Source organism: Protobothrops mucrosquamatus, unplaced genomic scaffold, assembly GCF_001527695.2.
Source record: "Protobothrops mucrosquamatus isolate PMUCROS unplaced genomic scaffold, P.Mucros_1.0 scaffold_278, whole genome shotgun sequence".
Classification (NCBI taxonomy): domain Eukaryota; kingdom Metazoa; phylum Chordata; class Lepidosauria; order Squamata; family Viperidae; genus Protobothrops; species Protobothrops mucrosquamatus.
The window spans coordinates 109,954-133,523 of record NW_015386354.1 but is presented as its reverse complement, the minus strand read 5'-3'; the positions used below and the strand labels follow the sequence as shown (position 1 = coordinate 133,523).

The window sequence follows — 23,570 nt, the reverse complement described above, 5'->3', positions numbered from 1 at the left end:
GCTTCTATGAATGCAACATACAACCTATCGACTTTCTGACGGCTTTGCCCACTGCAGCTGAGCCATGTCAGTTCCCTCTGGGATCCCTACAAAATGCATCCAGGCCTTTACAGTATGTCCTCCTCCAGGGAATCCGATCTGCCCACAGGTCAAAAGAATCGAGAATCAGGACCCGGCCCACTGCTGGGCCTTTTCAGCACAATTATAACAAGATATTCGTTGTTAATGGAAGACTCATCGCCATCTCCCAAAGATTCTGGACAGTTTATACATTGCCAAAAACATTTTAAAAAGCAATAAAGAAAGCAAAAAAGAATAAAGTTGGTAGGAAAGATAAAGCCAGATGAGAGGGGGAAAAAGGAGAAAATGGCCTTCGGGCCCCTTTGAAACACCATCAGAGTGGGGGGAGGTCATTCAAACTCAGGGGGGGGACTTCATTCCAGAGGGCGGGGGCTGTAAGAGAGGTGCCCCAACAGGTGGCACCACTTAACCGAAGGGACCCGGCGCCTGCCAATCCTGCCCAATAGGACTGCCAGCGACCAGGCCCTGTGCCACTTTCCACAGATTCAGACCAAGGTAAAGACGAGTGTCCGGAAAAGGCTCAGAGTTCCTCTCGGGGGAGCCAGGCCTCCAGCCTTACCGCTTTCCCTGCTGACCACTGCAGGCTCTGTTACACACCAGCACCACAAGCTTATCGCTCAGAGCAGCAGCTGCCGCCATTGTCCGGGCACTGCCGCTCTCCAACGTGGCCTGGGCATAAGTGGGCGACTTGGCATGGTCGAGGCTGTATTTCAAGTGGTTCAGATTACTGTTGGCGTGGATTCCTGGAAGAGAGCAAGGAGAGTCTCAGCAGAGATGCCCAGAGCAGAAGGCCCAGCTCCGCTTCCCAAATCTGGACTGGACAGAAAGCGCTTGAGTGATGGGATGGAAGGCCGAGATGCGACCTTCTCTGGAACGAACAGAAGTCCGAAGATCCAAGGCCAAACCACGGACCAAAGCAGGGGGACCCCCACCCAGCCCTCCCAACCGTCGTTGCCCAGAGATCCCAGAGACCCCACAGGTCGACATACCTCTCTGGCTTAGGATCCCTTCTGGCCAGAAGATCTCCGGGGTCTCAAAGGCAAAGATACAGTCGCTCTCTTGCACCGTGTCAAGGTCGTCCAAGTCAGAGAAAGAGCGATGGAAGCCATCGTAATACATCTCCGTGAGCACAATCTGGAGAGGCCCAGAGAGGACAGCCCTGTCTCTCTCGCAACGTGGCCCAGCCGAGCAGCACGTGCGCAGCAGCAGGGCCCAGAGCGAAGGGGTGCAGCAGGGCCTCAGGTTCAGGCCCCCTTCCTCTAACTAAGGCACCAAGACTCAGCGCTTAGATTAAGTCGGCCTGACCAAATCAGTCCAGCCTTTCAGGAAAGACCAAAAGCCGCACCGTCTTGGGCTCTATTGCCCCACCCCCACCCCAATTTGGAGATGGCTGTGGTGCCTCTTCTAAGAATTTATCTGCTGAGACAGTAGTTAAAATGCGGCATTGCAGGCTGACTCTGCCGACTGCCCGCAGTTCAATCGTGATTGGTTCTGGGTTCGGTAAAATGAGGACCCAGATTGTTGGGGGCAACGTGCAAATGCTTCTTCATTGTAAACCGCCCAGAGAGTGCTGTAAAGCACTACAGAGTGGTATACAAGAGTCTTGATGTTGCTATTGTCTCATACCATAATTAAGTCATGAACTATCTTGGATGTGTCCGGAACTGTCCGGCTCCAGACATAAAGGCTGTAAAGGCACCATGAAAATTTCCCTTTCTTTCCTATGGAGACCCGCCATCAGCCCAGCTGAATATGGCTCTGCTCAGAGCTGGCTTCCACCTCCCGAGCAGGTGGAAAGGGAACAGAGGCAGCCTTGAGCATCTGCTCACCCATGGCAGGCTCAACAGACAGGGGAGAGTAGTCTGGTTGGGGGGGGGGGGAAGAACCACCCAAATACCCTCCCCCCTTACCTGTTTGGCAGGTATTTTGGTTTCTCTGGCCACCGCTTCCCTCAGCTGGGCCACCGTTCCGGACAAAGGCACAGCCACTCCAATGCGCATGCAGTGGGAACACTTCCCTCGATAGACCACGGTAATGTACAGCGGGCTGCAGAGAGCCAAAGAGGCTGCTGAGCGGCTCCCTCCCACACCAGAAGGGGTCCATCTCTCAGACCACCCAGGGGGGCGAGGGAAAGACCAGCTCTCTCCCATCCGTCCCCCAGAGCTCCTCGTGCCGGGCTTCTGCCTTGTTTCACTCACCACCTGTTAAGGTGAAGCACTCCTGGTCGTGCAGACCTACCGTGTGTGAGGCAGCGGGATTGGCAGAGAAATGCAGAGGAAAGGATCGAAAGTGTTGCTCTGCTTCTGGCAATGAGGACATGTCAAGGATGACCTGGAACAGAAAAGCCCTCTTTTTTCTTGACCCCCCGCAGCGAAGCCTTGCCCAGAGGGGAGCCCCTGCTGGTAAGAAGCCCTCCCACTCCCCACCATTACCCTTGGCCAAAAGTTCAATTAACCTCCGACAGTGGAAGGGAAGTAAATACCGCATCAAAAGAGTAAGAAGATGAAATCATTAAAAAAATGTATAGAGGAAGGCCCAAGCTGGCTTTTGTACTGACACCTTCACGTGGAGGCCTCCTTTCCTACACAGGAGCACCACATGCTGTTAGGTGCACGGCAGGCTGAGCCAGGGCAGCCGCCCCTCAGCCTCCGTTGGTGGGAATTAGACCCAAGAGGATGCTCAGGAAACCAGGGCCACCCACCCACCTGCTGTCGCAGAGCTCAAGCGGCTTTCCGGCTCGCAAGTCCCAGGGACAGAACGGACCAGGTAGCGCAGCCCAGCGGCAGCCCTACTTGCTGGGTCTGAGGAACTCGGCCAGTGGTCTTTATTTCAGGCTGGAGCCAGGTGAGCAGAAAGCAGGAGGGCACCTCACCTGTACTGAGCTTGGAAGAGTTCCTGAACGAAAGTGCTGTTGACTGGCAAGAGGCTTCCCTCAATCAGGGAATCTTCTTCTAATGGTAGCTAAAACAAAAGGGATTCAGGAAGGCCGGTCAGTGCGGGGACCATCAGGGATCCAGTAACGTGAGCCCCGAGGGCAACCTGGAAGCCAAGACTTTCTGAAAATCCACAAGAATAACACTGGGGAACCTAAAACACCCAAAGGTCTGCCTCCCAGTAAGCCTCTTTTGTGTACAGGCCTTTTGTGATCCCAGCAGGACATTCAGCAAGGAACGCAAAGCACACCACGACCCAGGCAACCCAGTGCAGTTCAACCCAGTGGTGCAATTCATCTTCTGGATTGCCATCCTTCTCTCCACGGGGCTCTTTTGCAGCCAAGCCAAGAGCAAACGGCTCCAAAAGAGAGTGCTTCACCTTCACAGAGGCTCTCCCATCACTGTTCTTCACTAAATTGTGGAGATCTTCATGGACTCTGTCCAGAAGCCAGAGCAGGAACTCCTGTGCGTCATGTTGCGAGCTCCCTCGGAACTGCAAGGCGTTCTTGGAAACGATGCTCTGTGGAGAAAGAGCACAGAGGCTGAAGGAACCCCACCCGGGGAACACACACACCCCCGCCGCCCTCAGGATGCTTCCCATCTGATCCCCCCCCAGACCACCAGAAATCATCAGGCGGTATTCTTGGAAAAGGTATTATTACAACACCTTGTGCCCCCTCCTCCTCCAGGCCAGCCCACCAGCCCAGCTCCCTCTTCCCGAGTTGGCACACGGAGGGCCGCCATGAGACTGGGATGGGGGAGACCAGGCACGGATTTTGGGGAGGGCTCTGATCCATCCATATGGATCCCTAAACATTCAAATGACCCCCACTCTGATGACCTTCAGGGTTGATGAAACAGCTCCCAGTATCTAGGACACCGAGGGGCCGATGACTGCCTAACTGCACAGTCTGCTTCCAGTGATTTGTTTTATGTATTACTCTAAGTGACCAGAAGTCCTTGGGGAGCCCGGGACAAGGCAACAAACACCCCCCCCCCCAATCCCCTGCAATTTGTGCAAGCCAAAGCAGCAACTCTACTGGCCTCCAAATGCCTTTCAGGGACGCCCCTTGGTCCTTCCCACCACCCAGGACAGCAATAGGCAGATGTGCTCCAGGGGTGGAAGAGAGACCCTAACCCTAACCCAAAGCCAGGGTGAGTCCAGCACAAATCCAAGTCTCCCCTCGAAGACTTCAGAGCCAGCCCAGAGTGGCCAGACTGCTGGACAGCAGCTCCAGCCAGCCAAGGACGCCAGACTGGGAGATTTTCATCAAAAGCACAGCAATGGTCCCCTACAGAGGAGGCCTCTTTTAGTAGAAAGATCTGGCACCACTAAACTGTTGAGGAAATTGAGAGGTTCCCAACCGCAGCGCCCCCCTCCCCTCAGAAAGGGATAGAGAAGAGGAAATCAACAGCTTTGAGGTCTGGAGAGGGGGGTTGGTGAAGCCAAAGGAGCTGCTAAAATCCCACTTAAGCCAGGGAGACCAACAGCTGCACCAGGCTGGCCAAAGCAGGGCTCCTCCAGGCAGTGGCAGAGCAGGGAAAGAGCAGAGAAGGCAGGCAAGGGGGAAGCCTCCTCCGTCTCTGCCCTGACCCTGATCCCCATCAGGTGGCTACCCATCCATTTCCCAAAACATACTGGTAGGGGGAGTGTCCGGAGCTCCCTATTCTTGTACTAGGGCTGTGGTGGCGCAGTGGTTAGAATACAGTATTGCAGGCAAACTGCCCACAGCCAGGAGTTCGATCCTGACTGGCTCAAGGTTGACTCAGCCTTCCATCCTTCCGAGGTCAATAAAATGAGGAGCCAGATTGTTGGGGATAATATGCTGACATTTGTAAACCACCCAGAGAGTGCTATAAAGCTCTGTGGAGCGGTATATAAGTCTCAGTGTTATTGCTACTGCATAGGGCCCAGGTGCTCACCAGGCTGAGCTTGTTCCCAGGCTTAACAAAGACCAGCTCGAGGAGGAGGAGGAGGAGGAGGAGGAGGAGGAGGAGGAGGAGGAGGAGGAGAGCCTGGGGCCGGAATCAAAAGAGGAATCAGCCTAGAGTCTCTAGGTAGCCACAAATGGAACAGCCCCTCCTGAATTCCATTGCATCAAGATAACGCTAACCATTAGTTGAATAGATTATTGTGCATTCTTGTGTAGTGTTGAGTAATAAATCAGTTTAATTGGAACTTCATGTGTGGTCCAGATCTTTCAAGCCTGACAGCTCACCCCCTGTGCCAATGGACAAAACAAGAGGAAAGGTGCACACCCCGAACCCTCGAGAGGTGGAGCAGGGCAGGGATGGATTTCGGAACCAGCTTGATGCCAATGCCAGCTAAACCCCTCCCCTCTTTCACCACCAAGGTGCATCCTCAGGGAATTGCATTCAGGGCAGAAATGCTCTGCCCCCCCCCCCCCATTGTCTGTTTCATTACTACTATAACTTATTTATAATGCATTTGCACTAGGAGAGAATGGCATATTCATTAATTATGAATCTGTGGCATGAATCCTTTCTAGTGCTATGAGGCATTTGCAACATTTCAGTAAGATATGTGCATTTAAAAGAAAAAAGGTCGTGTTTCCTCACCAGCTCTTTTCTGCTCCACTGGGCCAACGTTTCTAGCCATTTCCCAGATTGAAAACAAGGGTGCAGCTCCAAGAGGAAGAAAATGATTAAATACATGACCAGCAACAGGAAAAGGCAGCGAGGAGAGAGGTGAGAGAAACTAAAACAGAGAGAAATTTCTATTCCAAAATTATTAAATCTATTATGGTCCTCAACATATGGCAGTAAAGGAACCAGCCCATTACGGTCATATGTCATGATGGTTGTAAAACAGGACACACGATTTTGGGATAGTTTGGGAGCAGTCATTAAGCAAACATTGCAGTCATTAAGTGAACCAATGGTTCACTACGGGCCTGGTTTTGCAGCACATCACAAGGGCCTGTTTTTACATCACCACCGTAAAATGTCACGTGACCCCCGGATGCAAATGGACAAAAATGGGTCCATGTTACTAAGAGCCTGAAGTTCAGTCACGTGACTGCGGAGGGGGCCCAAATGTCAGAATTTCAAATCCAGGTCATAAATTCCCTTTTTCAGGTCAGTCGTAACTTCGAACAATCACTAAATGACTAGTCGTAAGTTAAGAACTACCTATAAAATCTTATGAGGTTGCTTCCTTTGTTCTTATTTCCCAAATGCAAAATGATGCTGAGATGCCTTGGATGTGAAGGTCCCTGAAGGTCAAGGGGTTTTCAGGCTGACTCTGCGCACGGGCTCAGAGTTGATCCTGGCTTACTCTATGCAGTGGTGGGATTCAGCCGGTTCGCATCGGTTCAGGAGAACCGGTAGCTAAATGTTGTTGAGTTCGGAGAACCAGCTGAACCCACGTTGCTTCTGGAAGTCCGTTCTAGGCCTCGGAGGCCTGGAGGTGGCCTCCCAGGCCTAGAACCGCCCACAGGAAGTGCGTGGATGTCACTTCCGGAAGTCCATTCTAAGCCTCAGAGGCCCAGGCCTGCATCCACGCAGAGAACCTGTTGTTCAGATATTTGAATCCCACCACTGGCTCTATGGCTGTAGGGCCTCTGACTGTCTGCTTGGATCCACTGCCACCCACTCCTTTCCCAAGCCTGCCAGCCCATCAGCCGTGGGTGCTCAACTGAGTTAGGGGTGCTGGTGGGTCATCCAAGCACCATAATCAGCCAGCACAAGAGAAGGTGAATGTCAGGGCGCTGAACTCAACTCCAGTGTCAGCTCAGCCATGGGAAGAGAGGCGGGGACCAGTTGCCTCCTCTCACTGACCACCACAGAGGAAGCCGGGTCCCTTGACTGGTCACCCCTCTTCATCTGCTGTTGACCCACATCTGTGCTGTGAAAACTTAGCCACAGAGCAGAAATACACAAAAATCCCCAGGAAGCAAAGCTCAAATTGCAATTTTGGATGAAGTTTTCATAAGACAAAACAGCAAAGCCAAGATGAGGGCGGGACAGGATGGGGGGAGGAGTCTGCAAAGAGGTGGCTGATGATGAAGGCAGAAGATCTGCATGCAGCCCAGGAAGAGCCGCACAATGCACAAACTGTGTCTCCCATTACAAGCAGGCAAAGGGAAAAAGCCACAGGCAGCTGGGGAGGCCTCCTGCTTTGCACCCTGCAGAGCAAGCAGAGAAGGGGGCTAACAGCAAACAGTCCCCCCCACCAGGATGCCTTTAACAGATGAGCTCTCCTGGGGGAACAGCCCGGACAAGGGCAGCAAAGGCACCATTGTGAGGTGCAAACAGCCCCCACAGACAGCACTGTTCTAAATTAAGCTCTCCTGCATGTTGCCTTTAAATCTGCATGAAAGGATGATCTGGAGCTTTTGAAAAATAGAACAGAGAATATCAAGGGACCTCGGACGTCTTCTAGTCCAACCCCCTGCTCAGGCAGGAGACCCTCTATCATTTCAGACAAATGGCTGTCCAGTCTCTTCTTAAAAACCTCCGGAGATGGAGCACCCACAACTTTCAGAGGCAAGCTGTCCCGCTGATTAATTGTTCTCCCTATCAGGATATTTCTCCTTAGTTCTAGGTTGGATCTAGAACAACCTGGGGATTCTCAGCTGTCTCCATGTTTAGACCAAGCATGCAAGTTGTTTGAAAACAAAAGGAGACCATTTTTTAAGATACACAACACTGGAGACTGTTCTGGATAAAAATAAAAGCCATCCGAAGGCAGAGGAAACTGTGCCAGCTGGCAGGCAGAAGACCCACTTGCTTCCCCCGGGAAGAGAGGCCAACTGGCCCACCACGGCCTCTCAGCCAGGAGGAGCCGGACCCTGCAGCCCCAAGGAGCAATGCAAGAACGCGGCTCATCTGGTCTGCACTTGGGTGAACACGCTCAATGCTACGAAGTGAAGCAGTGCGCACGTGTGCTCCGTGTGTGAACTCAGCCTAGGAGCACATCCATGCAACATGTAAGCTAGCATGTTCAGGACAAATGTTGACAGGCAAACTGGTTGCTAGGTGAAACTGTAGTGAAAGAGGAGCCCCTCAGCAGCCATGCTGTTTTCAAAACCATCATGCACCCAAGCAGCAGATTTAAGAGGGGCTGAACGTCCCCACTGACTCCCCAGGAATCAACGGAAGAGGCTGAAAGAGGGCCAGGGGCCTTCTGCCAAAGGCTTTTCCTTCCCCACTTTGGTGGGGCTCATCCAAGGGAACTCTGCCCACCATCAGATGCCAGCCGGTGGCCATCAAAGGGGCCCAGACAAGAAATGGGAGATAGCCATCACATAACACCCTGACAAATGTCCTCCTCTCAGCTTCAATACATGACATCAATAACTGAACCCTACTGTGATCTGATTGGCTCATTGCCAAAACAAGATGACATCTGATTGGCTCTCTAAACATTCATGCTCATTGGCTACAATCAGATGAAGGAAAGCTACCTGATATCAACCTAAGCAAGTTGTGCTTCCTTTTTCTGGTTATTTGGCTATAATCTTTCATGGAATACAGTACGGATAATTGAACAAACTATGTTCCATTACATTCTTGATTAAATTATCTTTCCATTGATATATAATTTTATGGTACTACTCCCAAAAAGTGGTGTTATTAGCCATCAAACCTCAAAAATACACTTTTCCCAAAAGGTTTCCACAATTTTGGCCACTACTGTATTTTTCAATTGAATTGTACAGCTTATATGTTATATTAAAGATGGGGGAAAAACTGAAGTTATTTATCTTAATCTGATTTTTTTTACATCTCAAAAACCTGGCATTTTAACAGGGGTGTATAGACTTTTCATATCAATTAAAATAGAGCTGGAGGGGACCTTAGTGGTCTTCTAGTCCAACCCCCTGCTAAAGCAGGAGACCTTATGCCTGGGTGGTTGTCCAGTCTCTTCTTAAAAACCTCCAGTGATGAAGCACCCACAACTTCTTATGGCAAGTTGTTCCACTGGTTAATTGTCCTCACCATTAGGAAGTTTCTCCTTAATTCCAAGTTGCTTCTCTCCTTGATTAGTTTCCATCCATTGTTTCTTGTCTTGCTTTCTAATGCTTTGGAAAATAATTTGACGCCCTCTTCTTTGTGGCAGTCCCTCAAATACTGGAATACTGCTATCATGTCCTTTTCTCTAGACTGACCATACCCAATTCCTACAACCATTCTTCATATGTTTTGGTCTCCAGACCTTTAATCATCTTAGTTGCTCTTCTTTGCACTTTTTCCAAAGTCTCAACATCTTTTTTTGTAATGTGGTGATGAAAACTGGATGCAGTATTCCAGGTGTGGCTTTACTAAGGCTTTAAAAAGCAGTATTAATATTTCACGTGATTTTGATTCTATGCCTCTGTTTATACAACCAAGGATTATATTAGCTTTCTTGGCTGCTGTTTAAGGAGGGAGGGAGGGAGGGAGGGAGGGAGGGAGGGAGGGAGAGAGAGAGAGAGAGAGAGAGAGAGAGAGAGAGAGNAGAGAGAGAGAGAAGCAGCAGCACCTGAAGGGAAGCAGCGCAGGGCAGATCCTGAGGAGTCCCGGCGTGGGGGGCAATTACCTCCTTCCCCAAAGGCCCCTGGGGGAGTAGCACAGGGTGGTGGCCTTTTGGAGTGGCAGCAGTGGCGCCAGTGCTCACCTTCAGGCCCGGCCTCAGGGCTGCCACCAAGCGCCACCACTCAGAGTGGCCTAGATATGGGAGGGGGAGACAGAGCACTGTTTCTCTTGTATGGGGTTGTAATACGCCAGCAAAGTCAAGTCAGGCATTTTCTGGATTTTGACCCAAAAAGTCTGCCATGACTGCATGACAGGGAAGAACAAGCGGGTCAATCTCCACTCATGCCCAACCTTCCTTCTGCAGCTGCTGGAGCTCCCTTGGAGAGGGGAGCTGACCCTCCACTGCTTGCTTTGCTTTCAGCCTTTTGAAGAACAACAGGGCATCAGGGCCCCTCCCATCTGTGGCATCTGTCACGACTGGTCCAGGGGGCCTGTGGTGGATCCAGTCTTCCGTAGTGAGTGTGCAGGTGTCTGTCAGGATTCAGCGGTGGAGAGACTATCCATACTTCAGCTCCACTGCTGTGGACAGAGGCACTTGGGGGGGGGGGGGCAAAACATTGGGAGTCAAAGTCTGGGTGGTCCCTAAGGCCCTGGCCCAAGGTGGTCTCCATCAGGGTGGCTGTAATAGGGCGAGGATGAACACCCACTGCCAACAAGCCACGATGCTTCCTTTCTTAAAGAGAGGGCAGGAAGGTGTGTTTTAAAATCCACTTGACCTCTGCTAGACTGAGATTTTCCATGCCTTCTCTCCCTGGCCTCGCTGGAGAGAGTCCGTGCATACCCTACCGAATGCAAAAAGGTTTTCCAGGGACACAAAGACTGAAAACACTCCCACCCTCAGTGAAGACAAGGGAGAGAAGGTCTGGCTGCATCTGCTCTAGGCTCTTGAAACCCTCCGGCCTGCCCTACCACAGCAGCCTTCCTTCCACACTGAGCTGTCGCATCAACACAAATAGAACCTGCCTGGTTGTGAACCAGGCAGCACTTGATTTGCAAAGTAAGAAGCTGTTGACATGCCAGCCTAAACAGGGTCAGAGACTGTTAAAATACCCAGAACCTCTTCTTGGGTTATGGAAACAAAAATGCTCTCCTCAAGTGCTGAAGAGCTTTTCTTTAGCAAATGTTGACAATGGCCATAATGGCTGGCTTTGGCACAGAAAGGCTTTTCAGCCATGCGGGGGGGGGGGCACGGATGAAGGCTTAAGAAGAGGATGGCAGGCATGGTCTCCCCCCACCCCATCCATGCTCCTATCTCTCATGTTGATTTCTCACTTTCAACTGAACCTTCTTCCAAGAGCCCCCAGGGAACCCTTGTGGACTCTTTCCACCAACCCTCGGTGTGGGAGAGGTGAGAGACCCCCGACCCAAAGCCACAAAAGGGACACTCTACAAGGCCTTAAAATGAACAGGTGCAGAAGGGGAGGCTAAGAAGATAGGCGCCACTCTGCTGCTACCAAAAGCTACAGATTTAAGTTAAATAAGGAAAGCCACAACACCAGAATATGCCACTACTAGCTGGGGGAGAACACCACAGCCCCCCACACACACACACATACACACTTTAACAGCTATATAAGTAACCTCAGATTTGGGGTTGGCACTTGGCGCACAAACCGTATTGTCAGAACTTAAATATTCTCAGGTCACAAGAGGGATGCACCCAAGGACTGTCCCACCACAGCCAGATTGTCCTGATTAGTTCTGCCTTGGTGGCCCAGTGCTTGGAATGCAGCATTGCAGGCTGATTCTGCCAACTGCCAGCAGTTCGATCCTGACTGGCTCAAGATTGACTCAGCCTTCCATCCTTCCGAGGTCGGTAAAATGAAGACCCAGATTGTTGGGGGCAATAGGCTGACTCTGTAAACCACAGAGACTGATGTAAAGCACTGTGGAGTGATATATGTCTAAGTGTTGTTATTATTATTGCCCACCATGGAACTTACATTTTTATGTCCAACCAAATCCACCTCCTTGCAGTTTAGATCACAATTTCATGCCACACCTTCTAAACAACTCTACATCTTCTGAACAACTCTACATCTGTTCGAAAGCTATTGCGTCACCCTAAAATATTCTCTTCTCCTGACTAAATATACCCAATAATTCCCCAACTATTCCTCAGAGGTTTTTCTCCTTCCAGACCTTTGCTCCAATTTGTCAGGGTCCTTCCCAAGATGCACGGCCCAGAGCTGAATTGTGCGTGTGAATTCTGATCAATGCAAGACGGAAAGGAATAGAGGCTTCTCTTAATTTTGGCATTAGATTTTTCTGTTATTGTGGCCTAAGGTTTGGGGGTGGTTTTGTTTTTGGGGTTTTTTTTTCTTGTTTTGCAGCTGCATCGTCACCTTGGCTTAAATTCCTTTCTGCATCTGCTGCCATCCAGGTTGGGCTCCCCCCCCCCAGCTCTTGCCTTTGGGCTCCCCTACCCAAACACAAGATGCCCGTCTCTGTTGAAATTCATGCTGCTACTTTCTGTTCCAGTTTGTCAAGATCCTCCTGAAACTCGATTCTGTCCTTTGAGAGATTCCTTATTAGCTTCCTCAATCTTTGTATCATTTGTAAATCAAAAAACTGTATTTTCTTACCCCTCAGCCAAGTCATTTCCAACCGTACGGAACAGAGTCTGCAGTACATCACATTTCTCTTCAACCTAATGAGGAGCCACCATCATACATTTGCTAAGTGTCCACTTGATGGCATCCCAGGTGGTCGTTCTCTCCATTAGAAGCCCAGGGGAAACCACGTCCCTTGCGGATCACGTCCTCTGCTACTTTCCCTGGTCAACTAAACTGATCAACCTGTCATAAATGTAGATCAGGTCAGTCTGACATGGCTTAATTCTGCCAAGCCATGCATTTAGCATTTAGCATGGCTAAATTTATTTATTTATTTATTTACCACATTTCTATACTGCCCATCACACTTCCACGCCTCTAGGCAGTTTACAGACAGAACAGTAAAATGATATAAAAGCTATAGTTAAAAACAAAGCTAAAAATCAGACTACACTATGGAACAACTGCAGAGTTAAAAAGGGCAGGGAACCCCTTCAGACAAAGGGTCCCGGACTGATGACTTAATTGTCTGTTCCAGGCTTCTGCCCCACAGCAACATCTAGGGCACGAGTCTGCAATTACCCAGGTCTGCTCTTCTTGGGTGGACTGGAACAGCAAAGGGCCTTTCCTCCCTCCCTCCCTCCCTCCCTCCTTCCCTTCCTCTACCAGTGTAGCCAAAAAGGCCTGTTGTTACTTTTAGCCTTTCTTGCAAGCTAAATTTCTTTTCTACTTTAGCTTTCCTGACTTCCTTCTTCCAGCTCTTATATTGACAGCCCCCCTTGGAGACTTTACCCATGTTCATGTCCTATGCATGCCCTTTTAAGCTCTCATCTCAGGGGAGCGCTTACTTCCCGCGTATTGTGGACCATACCCAAGTAACACCCAGGCCAAGCCCTGCTTCCCCATCCTTCCCTACATGCTAAGATGCAATACCAGAACCAGGGATTCGCCAAGGTGGAACTGGGAGGGGGGGGAAACAGTCAGAGACCTACAGTTACTGCTAAATCCTGTGCTACCAAACACCTCCAGAAAAGAAAATGTCTTGAAATACCTCACACCTTCTGCAGCCTCCATCTCCTCCACTCTCTTTTTTACAGTTCCTGAGTGTTGGTTTACACCTTGTGACAGCAGCCACCTCTCCCTGCCCTGCTGCTGAAGAGCGGCAAACAGAAAGAAAGTCCTTCCCTCCCAAAGGACAGGAAGAAAGCCGGTCAAGGTGGCTGGTAGACAAGCCCCTGGAGACCTCCAAGGTCTAGGTTGTGTTACATTTCAAAATAAAATAATTCAGTTTACAACAACTGGGAATGTGGATAAATTATGCAGCAATTTGTCCACTTAAACTTTGTTTCACCAGTGGTAACTTCAAGATGGATTAAATTTCTGAAGTAGTAGCGACTTAGCTACTGAGATTGGCTTGACCAGACAGAACAACTGTGTTCTCTCAAACAGTTCCTTCTCTTGCCCCTGCTGAAGGCCTTCCGAAGCCAACCAACGATCACATGCAGCCCCTTCCTAGAGAATATGCTCAAACAAGGACACGGTTACGTAGAACAGGGGTAGGCAACCTTGGCTCTTTTATGACTCGTGGAATGCTGGCTCGGGAATGCTGGGAGTTGAAGTCCACAAGTCATAAAAGAGCCAAGGTTGCCTACCCCTGACGTAGAAGATCAGTATCAGGCACTCTATGCTGGACACGTAACAACTTTCTTAAAAACCCTGCTCTCTTTTCTACAATAAGCCCCAAGGCTGTACAATTACACACAACACCATAGAGGCAGTGCAGCTGAATTAAAAATAAAATTAACCAGACCACTGGGCATCCAGCTGGTTCATCTTGGTAGGAAAAAGGTTCCTGCCCCAGTCTCTGCCAAAACGAAATTGGGATTTTATTCACGAATAGAAGTAAACAATAAATATGAACAGCGGCAGCAACCAAGACTCCGTGCTGTACAAATGGCACCAAGCTTCAGCCCATTTAATGCCCAAGACCTCCATATTCTAATCTGTACAAATTTCTTGCATTTCCAACTGCTGACTCAAAACCTCCATTCAAAGAGTATAGAAAAATATGATCTAAGAGAAATTAAAATCTTTTGTAAAAAGAGATTAAACTCGGCACTGGCAGTTCAGATCTGCACGAAGGATTTTCCATGCAGGAACCTTATGGAAGTTATAAACCAAGACAGAATTTTAAAAATGAAGCATCTGTTGTTTCCTAGGTCCTTTAATCCTAAGGGAGGATCTGCAGAAGCTCCTTGCTTCAGGAAGAGAGGAACAGGATCGCTTCCGTAGCCAAAAGTTTAGCAAGAACAAGGTGACCGAAACAGGGTGAGGTAGCCAAAATCCAGCCAGACCCTTTTCAAACGTGCCTTGGGTTTTGGCAATACCAGAAGAATCAGGTGCCAACTGATGGGAAGGTACCTTCCTCTTGGTTCACTTTGCAATCCTGCTAACTTAACTTCACTAATGGTGAAGAGAACTAGGAACTTGAACTGGAGAACACATCTGTGTTTTGGATGAAAAAAACCAGCTGTCCATTAGGACTTCTGCAAGCATCAAAAGGTTAGTCCAGATTAGCCCTGTGACAGCAGCCACCTCTCCCGGTTTAGTCCTCGACTTACGACCGGTTTAGTCCTCGACTTACGACCGGTTTAATCCTTGACTTACGACCGGTTGGGGTCGCGACATTAAAAAGGTTGAGAACCACTGCTGTACAGGAAGAAAGACTGAATGTAGAGTAAAACTGCTTCCTAGCCATGAGCCTCAGTGTTTTATTATTTACCTCAGTGGATGTGTATGGCTGCCATACCAAATAAGTGACTCTGTGTGGCCAATCACAAAATCAGCCAACCTCCCAAAAAATACAAAATACAAAAAAAATAGGCAGGACAACCAGCGCCATCAACTTCAGGACCCCAAACTGGCACTCTGATTCCCATCCCCAGTGACAAACACAAGCAGGTCTTCAGGGCCTTGTGAAAAGCCAAGTGGGACCGACCTGACCTCTGGGGGGAGGATGCTCCATAGGGAGGCGCAGAGGAAAGACCTTCATTCTGAACTGGTGGGATCCACAGCTGGCTTCTCCTGCCAGATCGGATGGGAAGGCTACACAATCAGGGAGAGGGAGTCTCACAAACCATCTGCCCCCTGCCACAAAGGCACCTTGCATTGAACCTGGAAGCGCACTGGCAAACACAAAGCACTCACAAAGCAAATGTGTAACAAGTGAAGCTTGAGAAACACCCACAACATTGCATATTGTACCAGCTGCAGCTTCAGGATGCTCTTCAAGGTCAGCCCTACGTAGCAGTCCACCTGGAAGGCGACCACAGCGTGGGTGACCATGAGCAGAGCCTCTTGGTCCAGGGAAGGGCAAAGTGGGAACACAATATGAGGTTCTGCAAAGGTTCTTCTACTCACAATAGCTACCTGTTCTTTGAACAGGAACCGCAGGTCCAGGAGGACCTTGAGGAAATTGTGTGCACCTGCTATATTCAGGGCAGTGGGACCACATCTGGAGCAAAAGATGGAAATTCGACGGAACCAGCAAGCCCTCAACCCAAAGCAGGGTTCGGCTTATTCTTCCCCATCCTGCCCCTACAGCCTCCAGACAGAACCTAATAATCAGAATAGAATAGAGCTGGAAGGGACCTTGGAGGTCTTCTAGTCCAGCCCCCTGCTCAAGCAGGAGACCCTATATATTTCAGAAAAGTCTCTTCTAAAAAACCTCCATGGCATCACTCAGCCAGCCAGTGACAGAAAGTTGGGGATCATCAGGAAGTTGATGACACCTCACCCAGTGTCTTCAGATGACCTCACCCAGCACCCCCAGGCTGGAGGCACATTGAGGTTGAAGACCGTAAGTCTGGGGAACTCCACTGCCTGCCTGGCCAGTCTAGGGGTCAGTTGGGAAGTTGTTAGCAGCACTGAGGCTGGGACAATAAAATCAGTTGGGATTGCTGATTCCTAAAGCCCAGCTTATAAATAGTTTCCCACAACCAGTCAACCACAAAGCAGCGCCTCCAGATGTCCCTGAAGTAACGCCCTGCCCCTGTCCTGGGACCTCCGTGCCACATTCAAAACATTCCTGCCCAGGTCTCCTGAAGGCCTGGTAAAGGATACGAATCAAAGTTACCCAATCTGAAGGATCCCCAAATTCACTGTCCATCTATTCCACGCACAGACCCTCACAACACCCTGAAAAACCACCACCATAGCCCACTCACCATAGCCCACTCAGCACCCAATGAAACAAAAAGAAGTGATCAACAACTAACTGAACCAATGTGAATTGTGCAAAGAATCTGTTGCAAAGATAAAAAGGGTCAAGCGCCTGGAAGGGTAGTCTAAATATACACATCTTATATCTGCATTTGTTTATTTAATGATCATTTTCAATTACGATCAGGGTGGATAACAATCAATGATTTTTTTTAAGAAAATCAAAAAAATCAGATTTTTTTATTTACCGTAAATTGGATTTTTTTATTTAAATCGGATTTTTTTATCAAATTTATTTTAATAAAATGCTTTTGTAGTAGAAATCTATCTAAAGATAGTTTTCTATTTAATATACATTAATAATTTAGTTTATTCAGCATGAAATGGAGCTTAGTTATGTAGCATGAGGCTGTATATTCTGTAATATTTACATTTTTGATAAACTCATTCAATGAATCCAAGCTCTGCAAGCTGAGATAACATGCACTGCATTGATGCATTCACACAATTTCACAGTAACCATGAGATAAATCATAAAACAAAGTTCAGGAATATTCCTTTATCCCATTGTTTTTGCAAATCTATGTACACTACAAACGGTATGATTGAAGAGAAATGCATCTCTACCAGGCTCTAAGTGTTTTAATCAAATAAAAGAGTTCTTCAACCATGTGTGATTAACCTATTAACCTAAGATCGGTTCTGATATCGCTGTTTTACTAACATGACAGCTTATTATTCTAAATACGAAAGCTTCATTTTGTTTGCAAGTAATAATATTAAAGATTCTAACTACCAGCAAGAATGAGTCCTTACATTTAAAGAGCACCTGTCATTTCAGATCCATCTTGGCAGCGCCTGTTAGTGGACATCCACTCACCTGCTGCCCGCCACGTCCCTCACCTTGTGGTGTCACTGCCACATCACCAGCTGCCCCATTAAAATGAGTGGGATTGTCAGTGAGTCAACAGCGGGTCAGAGGAGGAGCCGCTGCGGGACAGAGATGATAGTTGCTCTTTAAAAATTATGATTTAAATCAAGCCTTTTTACTAGTGATTTAAATCATGGTTTAAATCGACCTGATTTAAATCAAATCCACCCTGATTACGCTATTAAGGATGGCCCTAAGTCTTTTATGAAGCAAGCAAAATACTGTAGTGCTGAACTGCTGCATAATACTAGACTCTACTTTTAACAGAATAAAAGAAAAACAGCATTGGAAAGGACGTTGAAGGTCTTCTAGTTTAACTTCCTGCTCAAGCAGGAGACTCTATACCACGGGTCGGCAACCTGCGGCTCCGGAGCAGCATGCGGCTCTTTGAGCCTTCCCCTGCGGCTCCCAGCCTCCTCTGCCATTTGCAGAGAGAGACAGAGAGAGGCACTTGCACTTCCCTTCTCTCTCTCTCTCTCTCTCTCTCTCTCTCTCTCTCTCTCTCTCTCTCTCTCTCTCTCTCTCTCTCTCTCTCTCTCTCTCTCTCTCTGTGTGTGTGTGTAAAAAAGAGTGTGGCCTCACCTCCAACGAGCTGACAAGCTTATTGGGCGGGGTTCTTGCCTTGGCTGCATCTCTGCAGGAAGCAGGAAACAGGAAGGGGAGGAGAGAGCCAGCCCAATAAGAATATGTGTCAGCTTGTTGGAGAACAGCTTGAAGCCAGCTTGCCAGGTGAGCAGAAGATCGGAGAGAGGGAGGGGGGGAAAGAGAGGGAGAGAGGGAGAGAGAAAGAGAGAGGAAAGAGAAAGAGAAAGAGAGGGAAAGAGAAAGAGGGAGAGGAAAGAAAGAGAGAAAGAGAGAGGGGGAGAGGAAAGAGAGAGAGAAAGAGAGGGAGAGAGGGAGAGAGAAGGAAAGAGAGCGAGAAAGACAGAGAGAGAGAGAGGAAAGAGAAAGAGAGAAAGAGAGAGGGGGAGAGGAAAGAGAGAAAGAGGGAGAGGAAAGAGGGAGAGAGAAAGAGAGAGGGAGAGAAAGAGGAAAGAGAAAAGGAAAGAGAGAAAGAGAGAGGGGAGAGAGAGAGAGAGAGAGAGAACTCATGCACAGCAGCCTCTATTTCTTTTTGATTAAACTCTTCAATCAAGCTTCTTCTCCTTGTGCCCACGCGCATGTGCGCACAAGTTTTACAGCTCCCACTGTTTTCTTTTCTCTGGGAAACTGGTCCAAGTGGCTCTTTGAGTGTTTAAGGTTGCAGACCCCTGCTCTATACCTTTGCAGACAAATGGCTGTCCAGGCTCTCCTTAGAAACCTCTAGTGATGGAGTCCCACAGTTTCTGAAAGCAAGCCATTCCACTAATGAATTGTTCTCAGTGTCAGGAAATTTCTCCTTAATTCTGGGTTGGGTCTCTCTTTGATAAGCTTCCATCCCTTACCTCTTGTCGTGCCCTCAAGTGCTTTGGAGAATAGGTCGACTTCCTCTTCTCTGTGTCAGCCACTCACATAATGGCAGGCTGCTATCGTGTCACCCCAGTCCTTGTCTTCATTAAACTAGACCAGGGGTAGGCAACCTTGGCTCTTTTATGACTCGTGGACTTCAACTCCCAGAATTCCTGAGCCAGCATGGCTCAGCTTGGAAACCGCTCCCTTTCCCTTTAGCATGGCTGGCTCAGGAATTCTGGGAGTTGAACTTCACGAGTCATAAAAGAGCCAAGGTTGCCTACCCCTGAACTAGACATACCCAGTTCCTGCAACCACTCACCGTACAGTTTAGTCTTCAGTCCCCTAATCATCTTTGTTGCTTTTCACTGCACTCTTTCTAGAGTCTGAACATCTTTTTGGTATTTTGGTGACCAAAACTGGACATATTATTCCAAGTGTGGTCTTACCAGTGCAGTATAAAGCAGTACTAACACTTCATGTGATCTTGATGCTATCCCTTTGTTGATGCAGACCAGGACTGCATTGGCCTTTATGGCAGCTGTAGTACCTCACTGGCTCATATTTAAGTGATTGCCCACTAGGACTCCTAGATCCCTCTCACAGTTGCTACTGTTGAGCCAGGTACCACCTATTATATACTGAACTGAATTTTGTTGCATAGGGCCCTGTTCAAGTCTGTCAAGGTCCTTCTGGATCTTGGGCCTACCTTCCAAAGAGTTAGCAATTCCCCCTTTTAACGTCCCTCAGACTCCCAGCTGAATGCCACAACATCCCCCCATCTTGCTCTGCTCCATGGGCTTAAGGGAAGGAGGACTGTGCCGACCATTCGGACAGATGGCTTCAGGAGGTAGACTGGGTAGTCATCCTTACATCCTCTCGCAGCAGAAGCTCTGGTGTCATCCGGCAGCAACAGTCTCTCTTCGGGACTATTTTTGAAGACCAGGCAGGAGCTGCAATGGGACCAAGAAAATCCACTACTCACAGGGAGACCCATAAGGGTTCAGCTCCACTATTTCACCATTGCTGCATGAACGGCCAAACCTAATTCAGAGTGGCACTGGGGTGTGTCAGGGCCTGCTTGACCCCACAGAACTCTCTCCATCCTGTCCAGACCTCTAATGCAGGCCAATTGTATAAGGCACCCCAAGGGCTGGAAGGCAGCCCCTCCCCATCATGGCCCTCGCCTGTATATCAACCCCAGCAGCAGGTTTGCCCCTAGTCATGTCACTGGCACAAGAAACCCAAGAGACCTGGTCTGTATCATGTAAAACCAACATATGGAGGTCTGTTGACCTGCATTCATGTTCATTCCCATCTGCACAGCCCATAATGTTCACTCAATGCACAGCTTGGCTCACTCAGTGACCTCCTGAAGAGCCAGCCTTCACCCAACTATCACAACTAGAACCACTCAACAGAGCCCGCAAGACATCTGGGAACTAAATGACAAGTGTACAAGGAAGCCCAGAGCAGCTGAATGAAGAAACAGTGTTCAGACATGCCTGCACCCCTCTGTCAAGCAAGCTGGCCTCTTGTTTGTACAACAGTGCTCTTATCTTGTTTTTCACTGGCTGCTGCCCGAAGCTCTCTCGCTGGCCAGGAAGACATCTGCAAGGCCAAGCCGTTTTTCAATCTTCAAACCTCACAGGACCACCAGAATCCCTTGGGAGCCTGACTGATATCAGCAGCATAACAGTAAACAGAAGCCTGGTCCTTTTCTATATGTATTGTGACATTGCACTATGCTCCAAAGGGGCAGAATTTGTGGCACAATATGTTGGCACCACTTTTGTCAGTTCATTACACAAAAGACTGCCAAACCTTGTGAGATTTCAGAGTGCGGATAGAAATCTCGGGAAAACCCCAAATCCTGGTAAAAAGTGAAGATTGCAAACGTGAAAATGACTGAAATCTTTCAAAAATGTACTAAGGCGAGAGCTATCAGGAAACTTTGTCTAAAGTTCTCTCAGAATCTAAACCCCATCTTCTGTATCCTGCATTCACAACAGAGGGGTGGGCAGTCACTGGGATCCCTGGGATTCCTGTCAGGGAGCAAGGGGTCGAATCCAGGGACCCGGACAGCCCCTCTCAAAACTAGGATTTTATTAAAAGGCACCCAGAGGAGTCTCCAGTAATACGTCTATCTTCTCCTGCTGCGGCCTACAACCTGGCGTATATTTTCACAAGGGCAACCTTAGAAAAAATCAGGGAATCAGAACCAGTTTGGGCCCCTTTCAGTCAATGGCAAACTCATCCATCAAAGGACCACAAGAACTGCAGAAAAATCCCCTCTCCAAAAGGAAGTGGACGGAAGGAAGGCGGAAGCCCAGGTGGTGCAAAGGACACCCAGAGCCACGTGGGGCTCAGACAATTCAGCCATCAACGGGCATATGGAGATGAACAATATTTAGATGCTATTCGGCAGAGACAATAAAAAAGCTAAAAAGGAAACAAAAAGACCAGAAGACCTCCTTGCCAGCTATCAAGAACCAGAGAAGCAGGGATTAACCCAGACAAACAATCAAGCAAAAATCCAATGAAGGATGTGCAGGACCAAACAGAGCACAGCAGCCCCACCAGCCCCGTCAGGGCAAAAGGCCGTATATCTACCGGCAGCAGCCCCCCCTCACACCCACCCCCCAAATCCCTGCACTGAGGAGGTTTCCCAGTCCGGCAGCGAAGCGTCTCCAGCAAGGCGCCCAGCTCGGGCAGCGCCCGGGCTCCTCAGTTCAACACGGGGGGGGGCGGGGGGGCGGAGCGTCTCTTCGCCGGGACCAGAACCAGAGGCGGATTTCCACGCGCGGCGGCGAGCCGGGCCGAGAGCGGCCGGCGGCGCCTGGGAAGGGCGGGAGCCGCTCTCCAGACTGCAGGCAGCAGGAAAGCGCCGGGGAGGCTCCGGACGGGGCTCGGCGGGTCCAAGTCCACCGCCGGAGGAGGCGCGGCGGCGGCGGCGGCGGCTCCACTCGCGGGAGGGACGGGCGCTCCGTGCGGGGCGGGGCGGGGGGGGGACCCCCGGGCTCACCTTGAACTCGNCCGCGCTCCGCCGCCCGGGATGGCCGCCATCTTGGTGTCGGGCAGTCCTTAAAGGGCCCGCGCGGCCGCTCTGCTGCACATCCCTGTGGCCAAGCGTCGGTCCTGGGAGGACCCCCGAGGCCACCCCGCTCTCCCGATCCGGACCCGCGTCTCGGATGGGGCGGGGGGCGCGCGGAGGGGCTTTTGGGCCCAGGACCCCGCCGGCCTGGAGGCCGCGGGGTAGCCGGACTCTCGGGAAGGAGCCCGGCCTTCGCTGCGGGGCTCCACAGCCCGCCTCTGCCGGAGAAAGGCCGGCCGCCCGCCCTCCTGGAGTGGCTCCCCCGACCCTAATCCCCCCCCCAGGCACGGATCCGCCTGGCGCGGCTCCTCCGCCTCCGCCGCTCCCAGAATCCCCCAGGCAGCCGCGCTCTGCACTCCCGGAATGGCCCGTCCTGTCTGCCGGCTGGCCTGGACTTGAGATGTAGAGTAAGGCTGCCCGTTTGAACCCCTGCGAGGGTTTCGAGGCAGACCAACCCAGGCACCGCTGGGATGTCTGGAAAGATGCCTATTGCTAGAAGGGGGAGCAAAAAGCGCTGCTCGTTGATTCCCCCCCCCCCAAGTGGTGGACGACAACCGGTCTCGAGGGTCATTCGGCTACTTGAAGAGCGCTGGCCCTTGTTCTCCACTTCTCAAGGATAAACATTCCCTCCATCTCATGTCAGCAGAATTTCTAGCCTCTGGTTTTCTTCTTTGCCCTTTCCTGAATCTGCTCCAGTTTATCTGAAAGACCCCCCTTTGGTGCCCAGGACGCCGGCCAGCATGGCAGGGCAGCTGTTACCTCCTGGACACTAATCTGCTAGGCACCTTTAAATTCCTTTGGCCTCTTCTGCACAAACATGTATTTATTTATTTAAATGTATATGCCGCCCATCTCATTCTACAAAGCAAACATGGCTGACTCACACTCAGTTTGCAAACAAAGAGAGCTCTGATTAAATAAATACTATTTCTTAGAAGGAAGAACAGGTGAGTGCCCCACTTTCAAATGATACATACCCACACCTACGCACACAATGTAGGGTGCTCCTTGTACACAGCGGGCTGGAACTTGGCATCTTTTTGAAGAAAGGGCAATCCACATCTGCTCTCTGTTTTGATTATTGTCATTCCAATCAGTAAAGTTATTCTCGCATTGTCTTTTTAATGGATTCTATATTGATTTCCACCTACCAAGACCCTTTGCAAAGATGGAAATAACCTTTGCACCTCTCCGGTAGCTAATAAACACATCTACTCAAGGCCTTAGATAAGCATATGAAACAGCAGGATTGACCACCTGCAATATACATGGAAATGAATATTTTGGTCTGGCTTATTCACCAAAACTAGGAGTGAAGGCCTTACCACTTTTGATATATCTTTCACTCCGTCTCTTATAAACCATTGTTTTGTCATTGGCGTTATCTGGCTGAGATCTGAGGAATGCATCCTTTCTAGTATTAATTATGACCCTGAACAAATCAACCCTCCCTCTCTTGTTGCTAAACTACTTCCAGAAATCATCCCTTGTTGAAACATGTATTTGCCTGTCGGAGCTGATTAATTCCTCCTTTTTCTTTTGTTGACATCCTCCCATCAGGACTTCAAAACCTACTGCAAATTATACTAGTATTAAAGTAACCACCATTCAGTTTATAACAAAGAACACATTTCACTTTTCCCATTAGAGTTTTTTTTTTAATGGATTTAAAGGCAGCCTGCAAGAATGGGGTACTCAGTCATTTAAGGAAGAACTGCCATGACATGAATATCAGTTCAAAACTCTTTTATCATTCCTGAGTTGTTGGGTTTTTTTAATATTCTTGA

General features: G+C 49.4%; 1 protein-coding gene across 1 annotated transcript in view; it reads right to left on the bottom strand.

Annotated features, from left to right (window-relative positions):
- USP31 (ubiquitin specific peptidase 31) overlaps positions 1 to 21,755 on the bottom strand; it is a 29,210-nt gene extending 7,455 nt beyond the window's left edge. Inside the window, exons 1-8 of the mRNA XM_015831721.1 lie at positions 21,715 to 21,755; positions 15,374 to 15,623; positions 3,394 to 3,534; positions 2,954 to 3,042; positions 2,320 to 2,412; positions 1,992 to 2,127; positions 1,071 to 1,215; positions 641 to 824 (exon numbers count right to left, since the gene is read on the bottom strand). Of these exons, the coding sequence (XP_015687207.1) occupies positions 641 to 824; positions 1,071 to 1,215; positions 1,992 to 2,127; positions 2,320 to 2,412; positions 2,954 to 3,042; positions 3,394 to 3,534; positions 15,374 to 15,623; positions 21,715 to 21,755 (1,079 nt within the window). The remainder of the gene's footprint in view (positions 1 to 640; positions 825 to 1,070; positions 1,216 to 1,991; positions 2,128 to 2,319; positions 2,413 to 2,953; positions 3,043 to 3,393; positions 3,535 to 15,373; positions 15,624 to 21,714) is intronic.
- Positions 21,756 to 23,570: the final 1,815 nt, after the last annotated feature.